Source organism: Primulina eburnea, chromosome 7, assembly GCF_022965805.1.
Source record: "Primulina eburnea isolate SZY01 chromosome 7, ASM2296580v1, whole genome shotgun sequence".
Lineage (NCBI taxonomy): Eukaryota > Viridiplantae > Streptophyta > Magnoliopsida > Lamiales > Gesneriaceae > Primulina > Primulina eburnea.
This window is the reverse complement of record NC_133107.1, coordinates 15,643,231-15,663,584: the sequence shown is the minus strand read 5'-3', so window position 1 is coordinate 15,663,584 and position 20,354 is coordinate 15,643,231. Positions and strand designations below refer to the sequence as shown.

Below are 20,354 nucleotides of genomic sequence, written 5' to 3'. Positions count from 1 at the left end.
TACTCAATTCAATAGATCAGATTTACTTCCCCCCATCTTCATCTGGTTTTTTTTAACAATGAAATAGTTTATGATCTGCTATTTATTATGTCGCTTTATTATTGGTCATATTAAATTCGTCCGTTTTTTTTATCTTGCAGATGAGATAATATCTTTTACTATTTATTCAAACTAGGCATCTTAGAATAAATACACGGTGTCTTGGTCTGTTTTTTGAAGTACCTAAATTACCCTCACTCCATCTCTCCACGTTTTACACGCTCCAACGATTCTTTAGAAACTATAACTCCATTCCTTTATTTCAATTTTCAGATCTAGGTTAAATCTCCTTTCCGAACTTCTATCACACAACGCATTCTCTTTGAAGTTTAATCTCCTCTCCCAAATTTTTATCACACGATGGTAAGAACCTTATTTTTATTTTTTCTTAATTTTTTTTAGCAATTAGGATGGAGATTTTTTGTTGTCTAACTAGAATAATTTATTTTTCTGCAGTTTGTTGAATGATGTTTGTGTCATTTTCCCTAATGCTTGTGTTGTTTTCTCGATAGTTTATCTGTATATGTTCCCATTTTTTTTTGGTCCAAGATTGTTTTTGCCGTTTTCTTTAAGATGATTCCGTTTTCTTTTCCTTCACCAGAAATCCCGGATCATAAAGTACTAAAAATATCTTTTCCTAAATTTGAAATCTGAGTATTTTGATGAATTTGAGCTTATTCTCTTTCGGTATTTGCGATTTTTCAATCGTGAAGGTAAATACGCATTCAATTTGTAAGGCCTGAGATTATATCACTTTAATCCGAGATTATTTAAATTACGAATTTTGGAATGATGAATTAGATTCCACGGTTTTTGTAATTAATTAGGATTGAAATTGAATTAAAAGATTGAGCGGGGGCCGATTTGCAAATAGTGAAAAGTTGAGGGACTAAAGTACAAATATGGAAATTTGAGGGGACACTTGTCACGCATGCATTTGAGATATATATATTAGGTAAAGTGTCAATTGAATTCAGAATTTCAGCAACGAAGATCGAGAATTCCTCCAGAGAATCTTTAAACTTTCTTTTCTTTAGAAATTTTATTGTACGAGAACCGGTTATCAGAATTTAAATCTGGAAACAGTTTTGTGATCCTCTCATCGACAGTTACAACTGGACGTAGGTTTAACTACGTTTTGACATGTTTTGAAATTATGATGTTGTTGGAATTGAATACACGTCATATATGATGTTCTTGACATGTTAGACATCGTAGAATCGAAGTCAGATTGAAAAACGGACTGATTATGGAATTGTGATGATTTTCTGGAATTAATTGATTGAGATATGATATCAGATTTGATCAGTATTGAATATTAGTTGAGGGAATTAGTATCTGGTAATGTTGTATTGACCGGGAGATCGGGATTGTGCGATTATACCGTTGATTTTGAATTATCGATCAGATTGGTATCGATTTGAACGGTATATTGATATGTTATCATTGACACTGCCATTGCCAGATTGAGGGATTGACAGAGTTTGAATTCCAGATCGACACTGCAAAGGAAAGGTATAAGTCAATGTGGTATTGGGAGATCGAATTGAGTCGGTTTAGACTTAAGTTTCCCTAAATCACATACTTTATTTATTGCATTGATATTTGCATGTATTTGATTGATATACTTGTTCTCTTAATATATAGATAGCAGGTATCAGATTACTTGTTCTCTTGATATATAGACAGCAGGTATTAGTCGAGTAATCTTGTAACAGAAGTGCCTGATAGTGACGGGATCGCCACGGGCACATTGCACGATGTTACAGGATAGTGTATTGGCGATAGAGCCAAAGTCTGTCACCGGAGGATTGGCTATCGATGTGGATAGAATTGGGTTCTTCTATTAATGTTGATCGATGTTGTATCGGTGTGGATAGAATTGGAGCTTCTTCTATTACTGGTGATCGATATTATATCGGTGTGGATAGAATGAGAGTTCCTTCTATTACTGGTGATCGATACCATATCGGTGTGGATAGAATCAGACTTTTTTCTATTACTTGTGATCGATACCATATCGATGTGGATAGAATCGGTATTTCTTCTATTACTGTTGATCGATATGGAATGTCAACTTCTGGAAACCGGGATCCCTAGACTAGGATTGAGTCTAGTCTAAATCGTGTAGCTACAAGTATTGTCAACAGTTTGATATTAGTTATGTTTCAGATTTTGATACATATTGCTGTTACCTGTTGCATGCTTTATATTTGTTTATATGATTGCATGTTTCGTTGATTTATACTGGGATTATATTCTCACCGGAGTTATCCGGCTGTTGTCTTGTCTGTATGTGTACATGACAACAGGTGGGATAGGTTCACGGTTGAGGAGATGAAGAGAGATCGTGATTAGAGTGGCGGCTCCGGACTTGGATTAGAGATAGGGTTGGACACTTGATATTAGCGGTTAAAACTTAGTTGAATATATGTATGTGATACAGGATTTGTACTTTTATATATATACTGAGATGTGTATATATGTTTTTATGTCATTACGTTCCGCAATCCTTAAAAAAAATTAGACCCTGTTTTATAATTGATTAATTAGTCCCAATGATGATTAAGAACTTGATTAGCGTCCGGGTCCCCACAACATGTGGTATCAGAGCGATAGATCCTTGAGATAGAGATAGGAGCTAGTGAGCGGGGTAGATTGAGGTTTTCTTTCCTGCTTTCGATTGCTAGCATGATTTATTGTTTTAATACATGTTTGCCTGAATATCTGACTTGATATGGTATTGTGTATTATATGGAATGGATCAGCTGTAAGATGATCCGAGGAAGATTGAAACTGATATGTGGTAGTTGGAAGTACTAACCTCTTCGATTATCAGATATGCCTCCGAGAAGAGTACCTGAACAGGGTAGTAATTCAAATACTCCTATGGATGTGACAGCTACTCCTATGGAGAAATTGTTGAAAAGATTTCAGTCATTCCATCCACCGACTTTGAAGGGTACGGAGAATTCCGTGGAATGTGAGAGCTGGTTGGATGATATTGAAATGATGTTCGAATCTTTGGAGTATACTGATGAGAATAGGGTGAAACTGATCGGACGCCAGTTGCATGACGTTGCCAAAAACTGGTGGATCACGACGAAACGAGCATTGGAACAACGAGGTACGGCCATTACCTGGAATGTGTTTAGAACTGAATTTTATCAACGGTTCTTTCCAGTTTCATATAGAAAGGACAAAGGAGCCGAGTTCGCCAACTTTAGACAGGGCCAACTAAATATCGAGGAATAAGTGGCCAAGTTCTCTACTCTGCTCCGATTTGCTCCTCATGTGGTTGAACATGATGAGGCCGTTGCAGACCAGTTTATAAATGGCCTAAATCCTGAAATCCTTTACCTTGGTGAATACCGGGAGGCCAAATAATTTCACTGATGCCTTGAATAGAGCCAAGGGAGCCGAAGCCGGTCTGATGAGACAGAGAGAGGCTTCGTTTGTGCCTTCCGTACCGAGATCACAGATGCCTCCATCAGCTCCTCGATTTGAGAGCGGCAGTGGTAGTGGGAAGAAAGACTTCCTGAAAGCTAAGGGGAAGAATTTCAAGAAAGCTGGAAGTAGCTCATCCAGTTCGAGTGGCTCTAGACAGACTGGTCAGGGCCAGAGTTATACAGGATCATACTGTAGTACTTGTGGAGGGAAGCATTCCACTGAGCAGTGCCGAGGAGTGTTCGGCAACTGCCGCATTTGTAAACAGCAAGGACACTTTGCCCGAGTATGTCCACAGCGAGGTGCTCAGGGATCCCAGGCCGCTGAGTCATCTGGATCAGTGGCTCACACAGGAAAACGATCTTTTGCCGTTCATTCCTTTCAGCCAGCATCGTCTACTCAGTCACAGCAGAGGCCAGGAGGGAGCCAGACAGCGAGCCAGCCTCGTAGACAGCAGGCCCGACTATTTGCTTTAACTGAGGGGCAGGCACAGGATGCACCTGATGATGTCGTGGCAGATAACTGTTTTATTTCTGGTTATCCTGCATATGTATTGATTGATACCGGTGCATCACATACTTGTATTTCTGAGAGGTTTGCATTGAGTCATGCATTACCTATTGAGTCATTGTCTGCAGTAGTGTCTGTTTCTTCGCCTTTAGGGACAGGTTTGGTGTCAGTGAAATCTGTTAAATCTAGTATACTGCAGTATAATGGGCATGAGATTGAGTTGGACTGTATTGTGCTTGGGATATCTGATTTTGATTGTATTATCGGTATCGATACGTTGACCAAGTACAGGGCTACAGTCGATTGTTTCCACAAAATTGTTCGATTCAGACCTGAGATGGCTGAGGAGTGGAAATTTTATGGTAAGGGTTCTCGTGCCAGAATTCCTGTGATATCTGCTATGAATATGACTCAATTGTTGCAGAAAGGAGAGGATGGATTTCTGGTTTACTCAGTTGATTTACTGAAATCGAGTCCATCATTGGCGGATTTGCCAGTGGTGTGTGAGTTTGCTGATGTCTTTCCAGATGAGATTCCTGGATTGCCTCCGATACGAGAGATCGATTTCAGTATTGAATTGATGCCAGGAACAGTTCCGATTTCGAGAGCTCCATACCGAATGGCACCGATCGAGTTGAAAGAATTGAAAGATCAGCTAGAGGATTTATTGGCCAAGGGATATATCAGACCGAGTGTTTCTCCTTGGGGCGCTCCAGTACTGTTCGTAAGAAAGAAAGACGGTTCCATGAGACTTTGTATCGACTGCCGGCAACTGAACAAGGCAACGGTAAAGAATAAATATCCATTGCCTCGTATTGATGATTTATTTGATCAGTTGCAGGCTTTTTCGGTGTATTCCAAGATCGATCTGAGATCTGGATACCATCAATTGAGAGTCAGGGAGTCTGATATCTCAAAAACTGCATTTAGAACCAGGTATGGACACTATGAGTTTATTGTCATGCCTTTTGGGTTAACGAATGCACCGGCGGTATTTATGGGATTGATGAACCGCGTCTTTCAGAAATATTTGGATGATTTTGTTATCATATTCATTGATGATATATTGATTTATTCAAAGAATATGATCGAGCATGCTGATCATCTGAGGACTGTTTTGAGAATTTTGAGTGCGGAGAAACTATATGCTAAACTGTCGAAATGCGAGTTCTGGTTGAAACAGGTAGTATTTCTGGGTCATATTATATCCGGAGACGGGATATCAGTTGATCTCAGTAAGGTTGAGGCAGTGATTTCGTGACCGAGACCGACATCTGTACCAGAGATACGCAGTTTTATGGGTTTGGCAGGATATTATCGCCGATTCATTAGAGATTTCTCGAGTATTGCCAAACCGATTACACAGTTGACTCAGAAAAATGCTCCGTTTGTTTGCTCGTAGGAATGTGAGACCAGTTTTCTCGAATTGAAGAAGAGATTAAGCAGTGCGCCTGTGTTGACGATTCCTTCAGGTACTGGTGACTTTGTTGTTTATTGTGATGCATCTCACTGAGGATTGGGCTGTGTGTTGATGCAGCGAGGACATGTTATCTCTTATGCCTCGAGACAACTGAAGCCCCATGAATCTCGTTACCCAATTCATGATCTGGAATTGGCAGCCATAGTCTTTGCTTTGAAGATATGGCGACATTACCTCTACGGTGAGAAATTCGAAATCTATTCCGATCATCAGAGCTTGAAGTATTTGTTTTCACAATCTGAATTGAATATGAGATAACGAAGATGGCTTGATTTACTGAAAGACTTTGATAGTGAAATCAAATATTATCCAGGGAAGTCCAATGCAGCAGCTGATGCACTAAGTCGAAAGATATGTTCTTTATCCTTATCGACGATAGGTGTCTCGAATTTGATAGAAGACTGCTGTTTGTTTGGATTTGCTTTTGAGACAGATTGTCAGCCTCTGAGATTATATGCAATTCGAGCTGAACCAGAATTGATATTGAGAATCAAAGAGGCACAAAAAGTTGATCAGAACGTAAAGAATTCGATTGCAATGGTCAGAGCTGAACATCAATCGGAATATCATGTTCGAAATGGAATTTTGTATGCGAATAATCGTATCGTTGTACCGAATGTATCAAAGTTAAGACAACGAATACTGGCTGAAGCGCACAACAGTAGTTTTAGCATTCATCCTGGTGGCAGGAAAATGTATAATGATTTAAAGACACATTATTGGTGGAAGCAAATGAAATCTGATGTGACTGAATTTGTATCCAAGTGTCTGAATTGCCAACAGGTGAAAGCTGAGAGGAAGAAACCTGGAGGACTGCTACAGAGTTTATCTATTCCTGAATGGAAATGGGATCACATTTCCATGGATTTTTTGACACAGTTACCGAGATCCTCCAAAGGTTGTGATGCGATTTGGGTCGTGATTGATTGATTGATCAAATCGGCATGCTTTATTCCATACAAAATGACCTACAGATATGATCAGATGGCCGATATATATGTCCGAGAAGTGGTTAGATTGCACGGAGTGCCGAAGTCGATTGTTTCAGATCGTGATCCTCGATTCACTTCGCACTTCTGGAAGAGTTTACAGCAGGCTCTAGGTATGAAATTACATCTGAGTACCGCATATCATCCACAGACCGATGGACAGTCAGAGCGGAATATCCAAACACTAGAGGATATGCTGAGAGATGTAGTGCTGGATTTTAGCACTAATTAGCAAGATGCATTGCCTCTTTGCGAGTTTTCGTACAACAATAGCTACCAAACGAGTATTGAGATGGCACCATTTGAAGTGTTGTACGGAAAGAAATGTCGATCCCCTCTATATTGGGATGATATCTCTGAAGTTCCTGAGACTGGACCTGATATGATCAGAGATATGACAGAAAAAGTGAAATTGATTCAAAAGAAATTGAAGGCAGCCCAGGACAAACAAGCCAAATATGCCAACCTTCGGCGACGACCGTTGGTATTTGAGGCAGGAGACCGAGTGTTCCTGAAGATTTTTCCTTTCAGGGGTGTTCTCCGATTTGGGAAGAAAGGGAAGTTGTCTCCATGATACGTCGGTCCTTATGAGATTCTTGAAAAGATAGGAGATCGTGCCTATCGACTAGCATTGCCGCCTTCATTATCGGGAATACATGATGTCTTTCATGTATCGATGCTGCGGAAGTATCTCCCTGATGATTCACATGTTGTTCAACCAGACGATGCCGAACTTGATGAATCTCTGAGTTATGTCGAAAAACCGATATGGATTATCGATCGTAAGGAAAAACAACTCAGAACGAAGATGATTCCGTTGGTGAAAGTACAATGGACTCGTCGTGGCGTTGAAGAAGCTACTTGGGAAACTGAATCAGATATGAGACAAGAATTCCCAACATTATTTACTGATGTAAATTTTTGCTCAATTTTATTACATACCTTCTTATTGATATGATGGATTGCCTTTGATTTCGAGGACGAAATCATGTCTCAGAGGGGGAGAATTGTAAGGCCTGAGATTATATCACTTTAATCCGAGATTATTTAAATTACAAATTTTGGAATGATGAATTAGATTCCACGGTTTTTGTAATTAATTAGGATTGAAATTGAATTAAAAGATTGAGCGGGGGACGATTTGCAAATAGTGAAAAGTTGAGGGACTAAAGTGTAAATATGGAAATTTGAGGGGACACTTGTCACAAATGCATTTGAGATATATATATTACGTAAAGTGTCAATTGAATTCGGAATTTCAGCAACGAAGATCGAGAATTCCTCCAGAGAATCTTTAAACTTTCTTTTCTTTAGAAATTTTATTGTACGAGAACCGGTTATCAGAATTTAAATCCGGAAACAGTTTTGTGATCCTCTCATCGACAGTTACAACTGGACGTAGGTTTACTACGTTTTGACATGTTTTGAAATTATGATGTTGTTGGAATTGAATACACGTCATATATGATGTTCCTGACATGTTAGATATCGTAGAATCGAAGTCAGATTGAAAAATGGACTGATTATGGAATTGTGATGATTTTCTGAAATTAATTGATTGAGATATGATATCAGATTTGATCAGTATTGAATATTAGTTGAGGGAATTAGTATCTGGTAATGTTGTATTGACCGGGAGATCGGGATTGTGCGATTATACCGTTGATTTTGAATTATCGATCAGATTGGTATCGATTTGAACGGTATATTGATATGTTATCATTGACAGTGCCATTGCCAGATTGACGGATTGACAGAGTGTGAATTCCAGATCGACACTGCAAATGAAAGGTATAAGTCAATGTGGTATTGGGAGATCGAATTGAGTCGATTTAGACTTAAGTTTCCCTAAATCACATACTTTATTTATTGCATTGATATTTGCATGTATTTGATTGATATACTTGTTCTCTTAATATATAGATAGCAGGTATCAGATTACTTGTTCTCTTGATATATAGACAGCAGGTATTAATCGAGTAATCTTGTAACAGAAGTGCCTGATAGTGACGGGATCGCCACGGGCACATTGCACGATGTTACAGGATAGTGTATTGGCGATAGAGCCAAAGTCTGTCACCAGAGGATTGGCTATCGATGTGGATAGAATTGGGTTCTTCTATTAATGTTGATCGATGTTGTATCGGTGTGGATAGAATTAGAGCTTCTTCTATTACTGGTGATCGATATTATATCGGTGTGGATAGAATGAGAGTTCCTTCTATTACTGGTGATCGATACCATATCGGTGTGGATAGAATCAGACATTTTTCTATTACTTGTGATCGATACCATATCGATGTGGATAGAATCGGTATTTCTTCTATTACTGTTGATCGATATGGAATGTCAACTTCTGGAAACCGGGATCCCTAGACTAGGATTGAGTCTAGTCTAAATCGTGTAGCTACAAGTATTGTCGATAGTTTGATATTAGTTATGTTTCAGATTTTGATACATATTGTTGTTACCTGTTACATGCTTTATATTTGTTTATATGATTGCATGTTTCGTTGATTTATACTGGGATTATATTCTCACCGGAGTTATCCGGCTGTTGTCTTGTCTGTATGTGTACATGACAACAGGTGCGACAGGTTCAGAGTTGAGGAGATGAAGAAGGATCGTGATTAGAGTGGCGGCTCCAGACTTGGATTAGAGATAGGGTTGGACACTTGATACTAGCGGTTAAATCTTAGTTGAATATATGTATGTGATACAGGATTTGTACTTTTATATATATACTGAGATGTATATATATGTTTTTATGTCACTACATTCCGCAATCCTTAAAAAAAAAAATTTAGACCCTGTTATATAATTGATTAATTAGTTCCAATGATGATTAAGAACTTGATTAGTGTCCGGGTCCCGACACAATTGCTGTGGGCAGTGGGGAGATTAATACTTTTAAAATGATATTAATTGATGATTTATTTTGTTTGTAGAAATAAAGTGTTCAATAAACTGTACACATTTTTTAATATCTAATTAAAATTATTATTTTTTGTTATTTTGTTACAAGAACACCTTTGTAGAAATAAAGTGTTCAATAAATTGTACACATTTTTTTAATATCTAATTAAAATTATTATATTTTATTATTTTTTTACAAGAACAACGATTATTTTGGTTGATTCGAATTTAACAAAAAATATGGGTTGAATTTGTAAATTTATTTAATGTAGTAATTGGATTCCCTCTAAATGGAACCGGGTTTACATTATTTGTGATTTACAAATATCTCTTCCAAATTGGATTTTAGGTGGATCTATGATATATATTTTGATTTTTTTTAAGGATGTGACATATTCACATAACCTAGGGCACGAGTATGAACTAAAATGTCATGGACTTAAAATTACTAAAATGACTTACATCAATCAAATAATCTTTTTCATCTGTTTTGGGAATTACATTGAAAGATAAAATTATTGCAATTTTCATTGCACTAAGTAGTTGTCAATAGTCGATTATGCCAGAGTCTTTCTTGATGTTCCTCTTCAATGGGCCCAAGACTAGATAACATGCCTAAACCTTAAACGTGTGCCAGCAGTCCTGGTCTGTTACTTGCTTTATGATGAACTTTAGATTGATTTGTTTTTCTCGTTAAATTGGTATTAGATATTGTGAATCATTATTTTTTGTGCTCAATTTACAATTTAAGGATGGCTGTGAGAAAGTTCGAGCATTATGTAACTGGTTTCGTTGTGTTTTCAACACTAAATTGTGTTAAATCTTTGGTGCAACATGAGGCGGAATGACAAGAAACTACAATTGGAATCAAATACATTATTTGCTCAAATTTTTATCATAATTTTTTAAAAATATTACGTCGATGTGGTATCATGAACAAATTAGTTATTCAGTGTTATTTGGGTCTTCCCTTCTCCGTTTTGTCACCCAACCCTGAAATTGGATGTTAATTTTTGGATAGAAAACGTGAAGTTCCTCAGATCTGAAAAATTAGCTTATGGACACGTGAAAATATTAAAATACAGGGCAATATTGATTCTTCTGCCCCAAGTTGATGATTGTGATCTCTTTGTTCTCATTGTATTGTCATTTTCCTATTGCCTCATGAGATAACTTTGGTGTGCAGGTGAAAGTGGAAGATATTGATGCTTATGCCCCAAAGGAGTTGCTAATTGGCACAAATGGTTCTCAAGTGGGTTTTTGCTGACATTATGCTTGGGTTATTTCCTATGCTTCATTCTATATTGTGAGACCAGTGTTTGATTTATTGATATTGATTTATCTTTGGGGTATTCAATCAATTTCGTCTAATAATATAATTTTTTTTTCACTTTGAGAATGACATATGGCCTTCTACATTCACACATTAGAAATTGGATGTTAATTTTTGGATAGAAAACATGAAGTTCCTCGAATCTGAAAAACTAGCTTATGGACACGTGAAAATATTAAAATACAGGGCAATATTGATTTTTCTGCCCCAAGTTGATGATTGTGATCTCTTTGTTCTCATCCTATTGTCATTTCCCTATTGCCTCATGAGATAACTTTGGTGTGCAGGTGAAAGTGGAAGATATCGATGCTTATGCCCTAAAGGAGTTGCTAATTGGCACAAATGGTTCTCAAGTGGGTTACTGCTGACATTATGCTTGGGTTATTTCCTATGCTTCATTCTATATTGTGAGACCCGTGTTTGATTTATTGATATTGATTTATCTCTGAGGTAGTCAATCGATTTCGTCAAATAATGTAAAGTTTTTTTTTTCCATTTTGAGAATGAGATATGGCCTTCTACATTCACACATTATAATTCTTAATCCTTTAGTGACTTCGCCACAATTTTGATTTGGATTCGTAACTCAATGTTCTTTGATGCCTAAGTGTTTTGGTGTGATGATGACAAAGTGTCATGAATGTATAATATATCAGTTATATAAATTTCATTATACCTGGTGGCTAGTTTTAAAGTAAGTCCCAATACACTCCCTTTTCACTCAATTAACGACGTCGGGTACCTATACGTGTGCACAATTCAGATCTGCGCATCTTTCTCCCGATCTGGTTCGCTTTCCTGGATTTGATTTTTACTGTTTTTCGTTGATGGGTTTTGGAATTGTCGATCACCGATTCGAGATTTTTTGTCCCAGGTTCTTGAATTCCGACTAAATTATGGATTCGTCTTCCGGGACACTGCCAGAGTTTGATTATTTGTTTAAGCTGCTGTTGATTGGTGATTCTGGGGTCGGGAAAAGCAGTCTTTTGCTTAGCTTTACTTATGATACTTTCGAAGATCTCTCTCCTACAATAGGTAGGTTTATTAGTTTTCCTCATGTACTCTGTAGTTGCGTATCTTTGTTTATTCGTTTGTTCTTAGATTACTTTTGGAGTCGAATTTTTCAGTTTTTGGGTCCAGGAAGTGTGCATTTTGTGACTGATCAAAAAACTTTTTTTCTCTTTTTCTTTCTTAAGTTTAAGTTGTTGGATTGTATGTGTTTCCAAATAGTCGCGCTATATTACACTTATCATATCATCAGAACATAAGATGTCATATTATGGCAGCATAGCTTTAGTTGACTGAAGTTTTATGGTAAGTTTCCCTGCTGAAGTGTTGTTGGTTTAATTTTTTTTTTTTTTTAACAATTTTAAGTTTTCAGAAGTATTTAGTCTTAAATAACTATTAATCGACAGCGAAAAAAGGATTGTTCTCTGGCATTTTATTTTTGTCTAAAATCGCCATTAAGGAAAGTGATTACAAACAGTATGGTAGGTTGGCTTTGTGTTCCAGTTTTTGATAGAAAATTTTTGTGTTTGCATATTACGTCTAATATGTCGAGGTTATTTACCCATCCTCTCCACTCTTTGATGGCTAATTTGGATTAGGGAACATTGAATTTATAATGGATTCAATCTAGTGGAGAAGCTTTGTCGTTTAATAGTTCTCATGAACTGATTTTTGTTTCAACTGTCTCATCTTTTTTAATTAGTCACAAGCTTTGTAATTGAATTAATTAATGTGCAGGTTGCATTTATAACAGTTATCTGGATGAGAATATCCTTCCATTTTTATTCTTAAGAATTTGGGGTGTGAGATATTGCCAATAATTATTCTTATAATAATTATTGTTTCTTCAATGAACTGCTATTCAGGTAGTGTATTTGTCATTTTTTTTATTTGCTGTGTTGATTGACTATAGGAGTGGATTTCAAGGTGAAGCATGTTACAGTTGGAGAGAAAAAATTGAAGCTTGCAATTTGGGACACTGGTAAGATTTGTCATGGCTTGCTGTATCATCTTTTGAAGATTGGCTAAAGAAGTTTCCGTTTTCAATTTCCTCTCTCAAGAGGATTTCAGAATTATTTTGAAATTTGTGTATGAAAACTGTATAGTGGTAATGTTGGTATTTAACTTTTTTGCATCAATGGACACTGAATAGAAGCTTGTTTTGGACAGTCAATTGACCATGTGGTTATAATGAACTTATTTCGTCAGGATTTTTGTTTGCAGCTTTATGAATGCTTTAGACATGTATTATATGCCGCTTTTCTTGAGTCGTTCTCGTTCAACATGTAAATGATTTGCATATTCATATATTTCTCATTTTGCAGCTGGACAGGAAAGATTTAGAACTTTGACCAGTTCATATTACAGAGGAGCACAAGGAGTAATCATGGGTACACTCTCTTATATATTTTTAATACCTTTTCTTGAATGTTCATTTTGTAAGGAAATACCCAAAAAACTAAGATAGTGAGAATGAGGTCAGAAATTATTGTTGCTTGTTATTTGATGCTTCAATTGTAGCTATATGTGATCGCCCTTATGAATGTCTCTTGGTTGGATGACTCTGTGTCATGGAACAACATAACAGAAAGAGTATCATAGTTGTCCGCTTGTCATGCATTTATAGTCTAAATTAAGATGTAATATGTGTACATTATAGAATGTTGATACCTTATGATATACACGCTCATGCATACTCATTACAAAGAATTGTAAACCCAGAAACCTTTGGCAATTATGTAAACAAGAACTTGTCGGCCTCCTTGCATACATATTAACACTTTATGATCTAAATACTTTTCTTTGATATACAGTTTTTTTGATGAACCTGATTGTGCCTTGTTAATCAAAGAGAGAATAGATGATGATTTATCTTTCAATTGTAGTTATGACAACATTAACCGATTGACTTGAATTTGATGCGCTGAAAAATGCTTCAATTTCTTTTTTTCTTTGACCCATAAAATGCTTAAAAAATCATCTCCAGTTGAACCTTCTCCCCACTTGATTTCTGTGAACCGTGAACTATATTATGTGTTAGTAAGAATGATTCTGTCAGCTTACCTATTTCCAAGCCCTTATTCTTCTGCCTCTGAAATAGATGTTTTAAAATATGTTTTCACCTTTTGTTATGGAAAAAAACGGATTACGATTGGAAACTGGTTCTTCACCTAGAATTTATTTTATTTTTTATATATTTAAACAAGCAGTATGCATGATTATTATTTTCTTAGTGGAATAGCATTTATGATCTTGGCCTTGAGCATTCTAACTTGACTTGTGGGTCATGTGCTTTTTTTATTAACTAATTATTTTGGCATGGGAGTGCAGGTACCCCACATTGCCTCCACTGTCCCTTGATTCCATGCCGCAGCCATATTGATTTAAATAGTTTCTTTTAATCTCTTCGATTTCTTTGATGTGTTCAAGAAATTAACGAGTTATTTTGTTACAGTATATGATGTAACGAGGCGAGAAACCTTTACTAATTTGTCTGATATTTGGGCGAAAGAATTTAATCTCTACTCCACAAATCAAGATTGCATTAAAATGCTAGTTGGAAACATAGTTGATAAGGTATCTTCTCATGTTCTAGAAAATCTGTTTTATTTATGTTTTAGAATTTTTGTTGTTGTGATGTTTCTCTCTGAAGCTTGCAAGATTACTTGACTGTGAGCGTACCCCCACTCATCTTCGTAAAAATAGATCGAAGGTGTTACTTTATTGTCATTCTGTATAAATACATTACACTTGCCATCTCTTCTGTAGGACAGTGAAAGGGTTGTTAGCAAAAAAGAAGGAATTGACTTTGGAAGGGAGTATGGATGCCTCTTCATTGAGTGCAGTGCCAAAACTCGAGTCAACGTGGAGCAATGTTTTGACGAACTTGTTTTGAAGGTTAGTGTATGATAGGATCGATTATGGGGGTAATCGTTGAACTAAAATAGCTCGGTTCTTCAAATATTGAACACCGATGAATTAAATCGAGTTTGGTGTTCAAACCAAGCGGAAAATACTCGAAATAATCCTTCGTAGAAACCGAATAAATAATTTGTAAACCATTTAAAATATATGCACGTTGAATGAGTTAAAATATTCAGTTGAAGCATTGTATCAAACACTTGGTGTACAATATTTTGGTATTTGAAAAACACATAAAATGCTTCAACAATGCATCTTTAAAACTATGAAATGATAAGTAAATGCAATAAAGAAATAGACACGAATTTGTTTATGGATGTTCGGAGATTTCAAACACTCCTACGTCACCCCTTCTTCCCCTTGGGAAGGATCCACTAGAAGACTTTGATTTATACAACTCATTGTACAAAACCATTCAGCTAGGACTTATCCACTGTCTAAAACTGAACTCCTAGCACTCAAGATTGTAGGCAGCACCTCACAATCAGCATATTGTTTAATGTCTCATATGCAAAGACTACAAACACAATGTTTTACGTCTTTGTGTAAAGACTCACTCAACTAAACTTTTCAGCTCAAACTCTGTGTATATGTGTGAGTGATTGTGTGTGAGGAATTTATCAGTTACAGTGTACATCTCAAATGTTTCCTCACACAAGGGCTTGTGCTCTCAACTAGCTGATATATTCATGCTAAGTGCCCATGCTTTGAATCCACTTCAAAAGCTCTTGTTTGATCTTCAATATGTTGTATTTATAAGCCCCAACAATGATATATACGTTAGATACAAGAATATGACCGTTGGGAATGTTTCTAGTACTGTTTCAGGAAGTGCAACGGTCAAATTCGTCTTGCTGGAAAATTTCCCGACTGGTCAACTCTGGTCAACTCAACTGGTCAATCAGTTCAACTGGTTCAGTTGGTCTGGTTCAGTTCAACTGGTTCAGTTGGACTGGTTCAACTGGTCTGGTTCAGTTCAACTGGTTCATTTCAGCTGGTCTGGTTCAACTGGTCTGGTTCAGTTCAGCTGGTCTGGTTCAACTGGTCTTCAGCTGGTCTGGTTCAGTTCAACTGGTTCAGTTGGTTGGTCAACTGGTCAGCAGCTGGTTCAGTTTCAGCTGGTGTGCTGAAATCAGTGCTGAAATCAGTCTAGCTGATTTCAGTTTGTGCAGAACCAGTAGCTTCATCGTCATTTATCAGCATTGTAAGCTTCGATTCAGACTTTGACTTATAAGAATGATTTGTAGATCTTTGTCTTATCTTTCCAACGCATACTGAATCGCTTCGTTTCGATAACCGAGCTGAGAGATATGACCAAAATACCGCAGCTGCTCAAACCCAACTGATTGCTGTTTTCGTGCAGTCAGTTCGTCACTTCAGCGATCAGTTAGCCCTTGATAACATTCGATTTTGCCCAACTGACGTGAAATATGACTTGTTCCAAATTGAGTTTTCTGATCAGTCCAGTTGGCGGATTGTCGTTTGGATCATCCAGCTGAGAGATATCATCAAAATACAGAAGCTTGCCAGAAATTCAGTTTGTGCAGAATTCAGTTTCAGCTTGCTTCTTGTGTTTGCAACTTCACACTTGAGTAAATATGTTAGAAACACAATAACAAGTTTTGTTAACATCAAAATCAAGATTACGAACATGAAATGTTCCAACAATCTCCCCTTTTTTGATGATCACAAAACTTGGATAAACAATCAACTCAACTAACATATTTCTCCCCCTTTTTGTGTGAATCAAAAAGTCATATTTAAAAAAAAAAATTTAAACAAAATTTTCTCCCCCTCAATAAATAATCTACTCATTAAAATTATAATGAGTTCTCCCCCTATATTTTTGAAATTTTGAAAAATTTAAAAGAAGAGGGGTAACTAACCAATTTTCTCCATGGCTCATTTTCTGCTGCAGCACATATGCTCTGTCTTCCACGAATAAACTGTATTTTCTCGTGCATAATTAGGCTGCAAATTTTATACCGCTGTAAACCTCTATGAGTCTAGTTTGCAACGCAAAAAGCGGTTCGTCATTTGGACACTCGAGCAAGGAGATATGCCATTTTTCCCACGGTCGCTGCAAGCTGCGCGAAAATTCAGTTTTGCATATATATGTGTAAAAAAAAATCTAAAATTTTGAATTTTAAACATCAAAATCAGTTTCAATGTTCTTTCAAGAACAACCAGCTCTGATACCAATTGATAGGATAGATTATGGGGGTAATCGTTGAGCTAAAATAGCTCGGTTCTTGAAATATTGAACACCGATGAATTAAATCGAGTTTGGTGTTCAAACCAAGCGGAAAATACTCGAAATAATCCTTCGTAGAAACCGAATAAATAATTTGTAAACCATTTAAAATATATGCACGTTGAATGAGTTAAAATATTCAGTTGAAGCATTGTATCAAACACTTGGTGTACAATATTTTGGTATTTGAATGAACACATAAAATGCTTCAACAATGCATCTTTAAAACTATGAAATGATAAGTAAATGCAATAAAAAAATAGACACGAATTTGTTTATGGATGTTCGGAGATTTCAAACACTCCTACGTCACCCCTTCTTCCCCTTGGGAAGGATCCACTAGAAGACTTTGATTTATACAACTCATTGTACAAACCCATTCAGCTAGGACTTACCCACTGTCTAAAACTGAACTCCTAGCACTCAAGATTGTAGGCAGCACCTCACAATCAGCATATTGTTTAATGTCTCATATGCAAAGACTACAAACACAATGTTTTACGTCTTTGTGTAAAGACTCACTCAACTAAACTTTTCAGCTCAAACTCTCTGTATATGTGTGAGTGATTGTGTGTGAGGAATTTATCAGTTACAGTGTACATCTCAAATGTTTCCTCACACAAGGGCTTGTGCTCTCAACTAGCTGATATATTCATGCTAAGTGCCCATGCTTTGAATCCACTTCAAAAGCTCTTGTTTGATCTTCAATATGTTGTATTTATAAGCCCCAACAATGATATATACGTTAGATACAAGAATATGACCGTTGGGAATGTTTCTGTACTGTTTCAGGAAGTGCAACGGTCAAATTCGTCTTGCTGGAAAATTTCCCGACTGGTCAACTCTGGTCAACTCAACTGGTCAATCAGTTCAACTGGTTCAGTTGGTCTGGTTCAGTTCAACTGGTTCAGTTGGACTGGTTCAACTGGTCTGGTTCAGTTCAACTGGTTCATTTCAGCTGGTCTGGTTCAACTGGTCTGGTTCAGTTCAGCTGGTCTGGTTCAACTGGTCTTCAGCTGGTCTGGTTCAGTTCAACTGGTTCAGTTGGTTGGTCAACTGGTCAGCAGCTGGTTCAGTTTCAGCTGGTGTGCTGAAATCAGTCTAGCTGATTTCAGTTTGTGCAGAACCAGTAGCTTCATCGTCATTTATCAGCATCGTAAGCTTCGATTCAGACTTTGACTTATAAGAATGATTTGTAGATCTTTGTCTTATCTTTCCAACGCATACTGAATCGCTTCGTTTCGATAACCGAGCTGAGAGATATGACCAAAATACCGCAGCTGCTCAAACCCAACTGATTGCTGTTTTCGTGCAGTCAGTTCGTCACTTCAGCGATCAGTTAGCCCTTGATAACATTCGATTTTGTTCAACTGACGTGAAATATGACTTGTTCCAAATTGAGTTTTCTGATCAGTCCAGTTGGCGGATTGTCGTTTGGATCATCCAGCTGAGAGATATCATCAAAATACAGAAGCTTGCCAGAAATTCAGTTTGTGCAGAATTCAGTTTCAGCTTGCTTCTTGTGTTTGCAACTTCACACTTGAGTAAATATGTTAGAAACACAATAACAAGTTTTGTTAACATCAAAATCAAGATACGAACATGAAATGTTCCAAAGGTTAGTGTATTTGCATTCATGGCTAGCAAATACGGAGCCAGTCATTAATTATCATGGAGTTGGGTCACACAATTACAAGATATGCAACTGCGCGTTATGATGCTGGTACTCTGGACAATTTATTTAACACTTATTTATTTGAAAGTTTTCTGCTAGGGTGATGTCTACTGTTGTGAGATTCCTATGTGGTATTAATTGAATTAGCCGTTCAGCTGCTTTGTGATAACACAAATCTCTGCACATCTGTGCTACGAACTAACCTTAATTTCGCCCATGCCTGTTAATTTGTTTAAATATATATTAGGCATTCTAGCAGCGAATGTCACATCTTTCCTTTTGAGATTATCTCTCCACAGATATTGGAGACACCGAGTCTATTGGCAGAAGGCTCAGCTGTCGTGAAAAGAAACATCTTTAAACAGAAACCTCCAGAATCCAATGCATCCACCAGCAGTTGCTGCTGAATCTGCTGTGCCTGTCTTCGTTATAGTTCAGATACTTTGTTTCACTTTGTCACATCCCAGTTGTTGGTCTGATGAATCTTTGGCTCAACTGCTTGCTGTTTGTCTAACCCGACATGTTTCACATCAATTTCATTTAGTTCTTTCATATATTGCACAGCATAGTCAAAAGAATCGTTCTCGGTTACGATCCATCCTATCGGGTTTGTGCATCTTCTTTCAGATTCTGCAATCTTGTTTACGTTGCATGTGGAGTGATTGAACTTGTGCAGACACGAAATGTTCAACAATGAGTGATGCATTTGACTGGAGGGCATGGGATCATCATGGTATTGATAGACTTGATAATCCTTTTGTATTTTTTATATTTATGTATTGTATATGTGAAGAATGATACGTGTATATTTATATAATCTAAGTTTCTTTTAGTTACATGTATGTCAAATTTAATCAATTGCAATTCAAACAGATATAAATATTATAGACATTGTGTATCTGAATTGATTATACAATTTTTTTTGATATTTTTAAACTATAAAAATTTATTATATCACTATTAAAACAGCTTGTGTTTTATAAAATTTTTAAAAATAAAATAGGAAAATTTGGAAAATAAGCTTGGCCAAATTATGTTTTCTTTAATTCTATTTGAGTGTTTCGACCATAGGAAAAAATTGTTAAATGGACTAAATTTATTTTACTAACTATTTCATCCTAGATTACTAATAATTTAGGAAAAGTTAACTAGAAAAAGATGAAAGGATATATTTGTGATTGACTAAATAGTACAAACCAAGAGATCAAAATTCCAGTGTCTTTATTTTACGAGGCTTTTGTTTAATTAGAAAAAAATATTTGATTAGGACAAATATAGTTGTAATTGTGTGTTAACATATTACTTTTTTTAAATCCTTTTTAATTTATCTCAATAACTCAATATTTTTATAATTTTTTTCTTTTTTATCTATTCATTTATCTTAATAATTCAATAGTTTTATGTTTTTTTTATCTATTATTTTCCTATGATGTTGAACCATCTTTTCATCTTCTTCATTATGGAATTTGTAATTTTTTTATATCAATAATTTGTAATCATTTTTCCAATGGTATCTATTCATCTTCATTTTAGATCTTCTTTTGTTGTTCTATTATCATCTCATGTGTTGGATCATGACATTTTTTTTTGAATATTTTCACTTTTGAAAATCTACAATGGTTTATCATTTACTTAATTAATAATAGATAATAATTTTTTTTATGAATTTCAATATTTTCTTCCAATTTCGGAAAAAAATCTGATATATCATTTTCCCGTTTCATACTTATAATAGAGTCATTTCTTTCATTTGGCCAATTTTAGACAATTGCTGCAACTCA

The 20,354-nt window shown here is 36.2% G+C and overlaps 1 protein-coding gene and 1 long non-coding RNA gene across 5 annotated transcripts in view; both read left to right on the top strand.

The window, feature by feature from the left end:
* Window positions 1-10,760, top strand: part of LOC140837270 (uncharacterized) — a 47,071-nt gene extending 36,311 nt beyond the window's left edge. The window contains exon 4 of the long non-coding RNA XR_012119260.1: window positions 10,568-10,760. This is a non-coding gene — a long non-coding RNA (uncharacterized lncRNA). The remainder of the gene's footprint in view (window positions 1-10,567) is intronic.
* A 241-nt stretch (window positions 10,761-11,001) lies between these two features.
* On the top strand, window positions 11,002-19,399 carry LOC140837269 (ras-related protein RABC1-like). 4 transcript variants are annotated; one of them, XM_073203378.1, is made up of 7 exons: window positions 11,002-11,067; window positions 11,589-11,749; window positions 12,636-12,704; window positions 13,048-13,113; window positions 14,178-14,299; window positions 14,492-14,620; window positions 18,873-19,399. In XM_073203378.1, the coding sequence occupies exons 2-7, from the start codon at window positions 11,611-11,613 to the stop codon at window positions 18,978-18,980; spliced, it is 633 nt and encodes a 210-aa protein (XP_073059479.1). In that variant the 5' UTR covers window positions 11,002-11,067; window positions 11,589-11,610; the 3' UTR covers window positions 18,981-19,399. The 4 variants fall into 4 exon arrangements, with proteins under 4 accessions (XP_073059479.1, XP_073059480.1, XP_073059478.1 ...); XM_073203379.1 differs by having other exon boundaries at window positions 11,024-11,094; XM_073203377.1 differs by lacking the exon at window positions 11,002-11,067 and adding an exon at window positions 11,367-11,502.
* The last annotated feature ends 955 nt before the right edge of the window (window positions 19,400-20,354 follow it).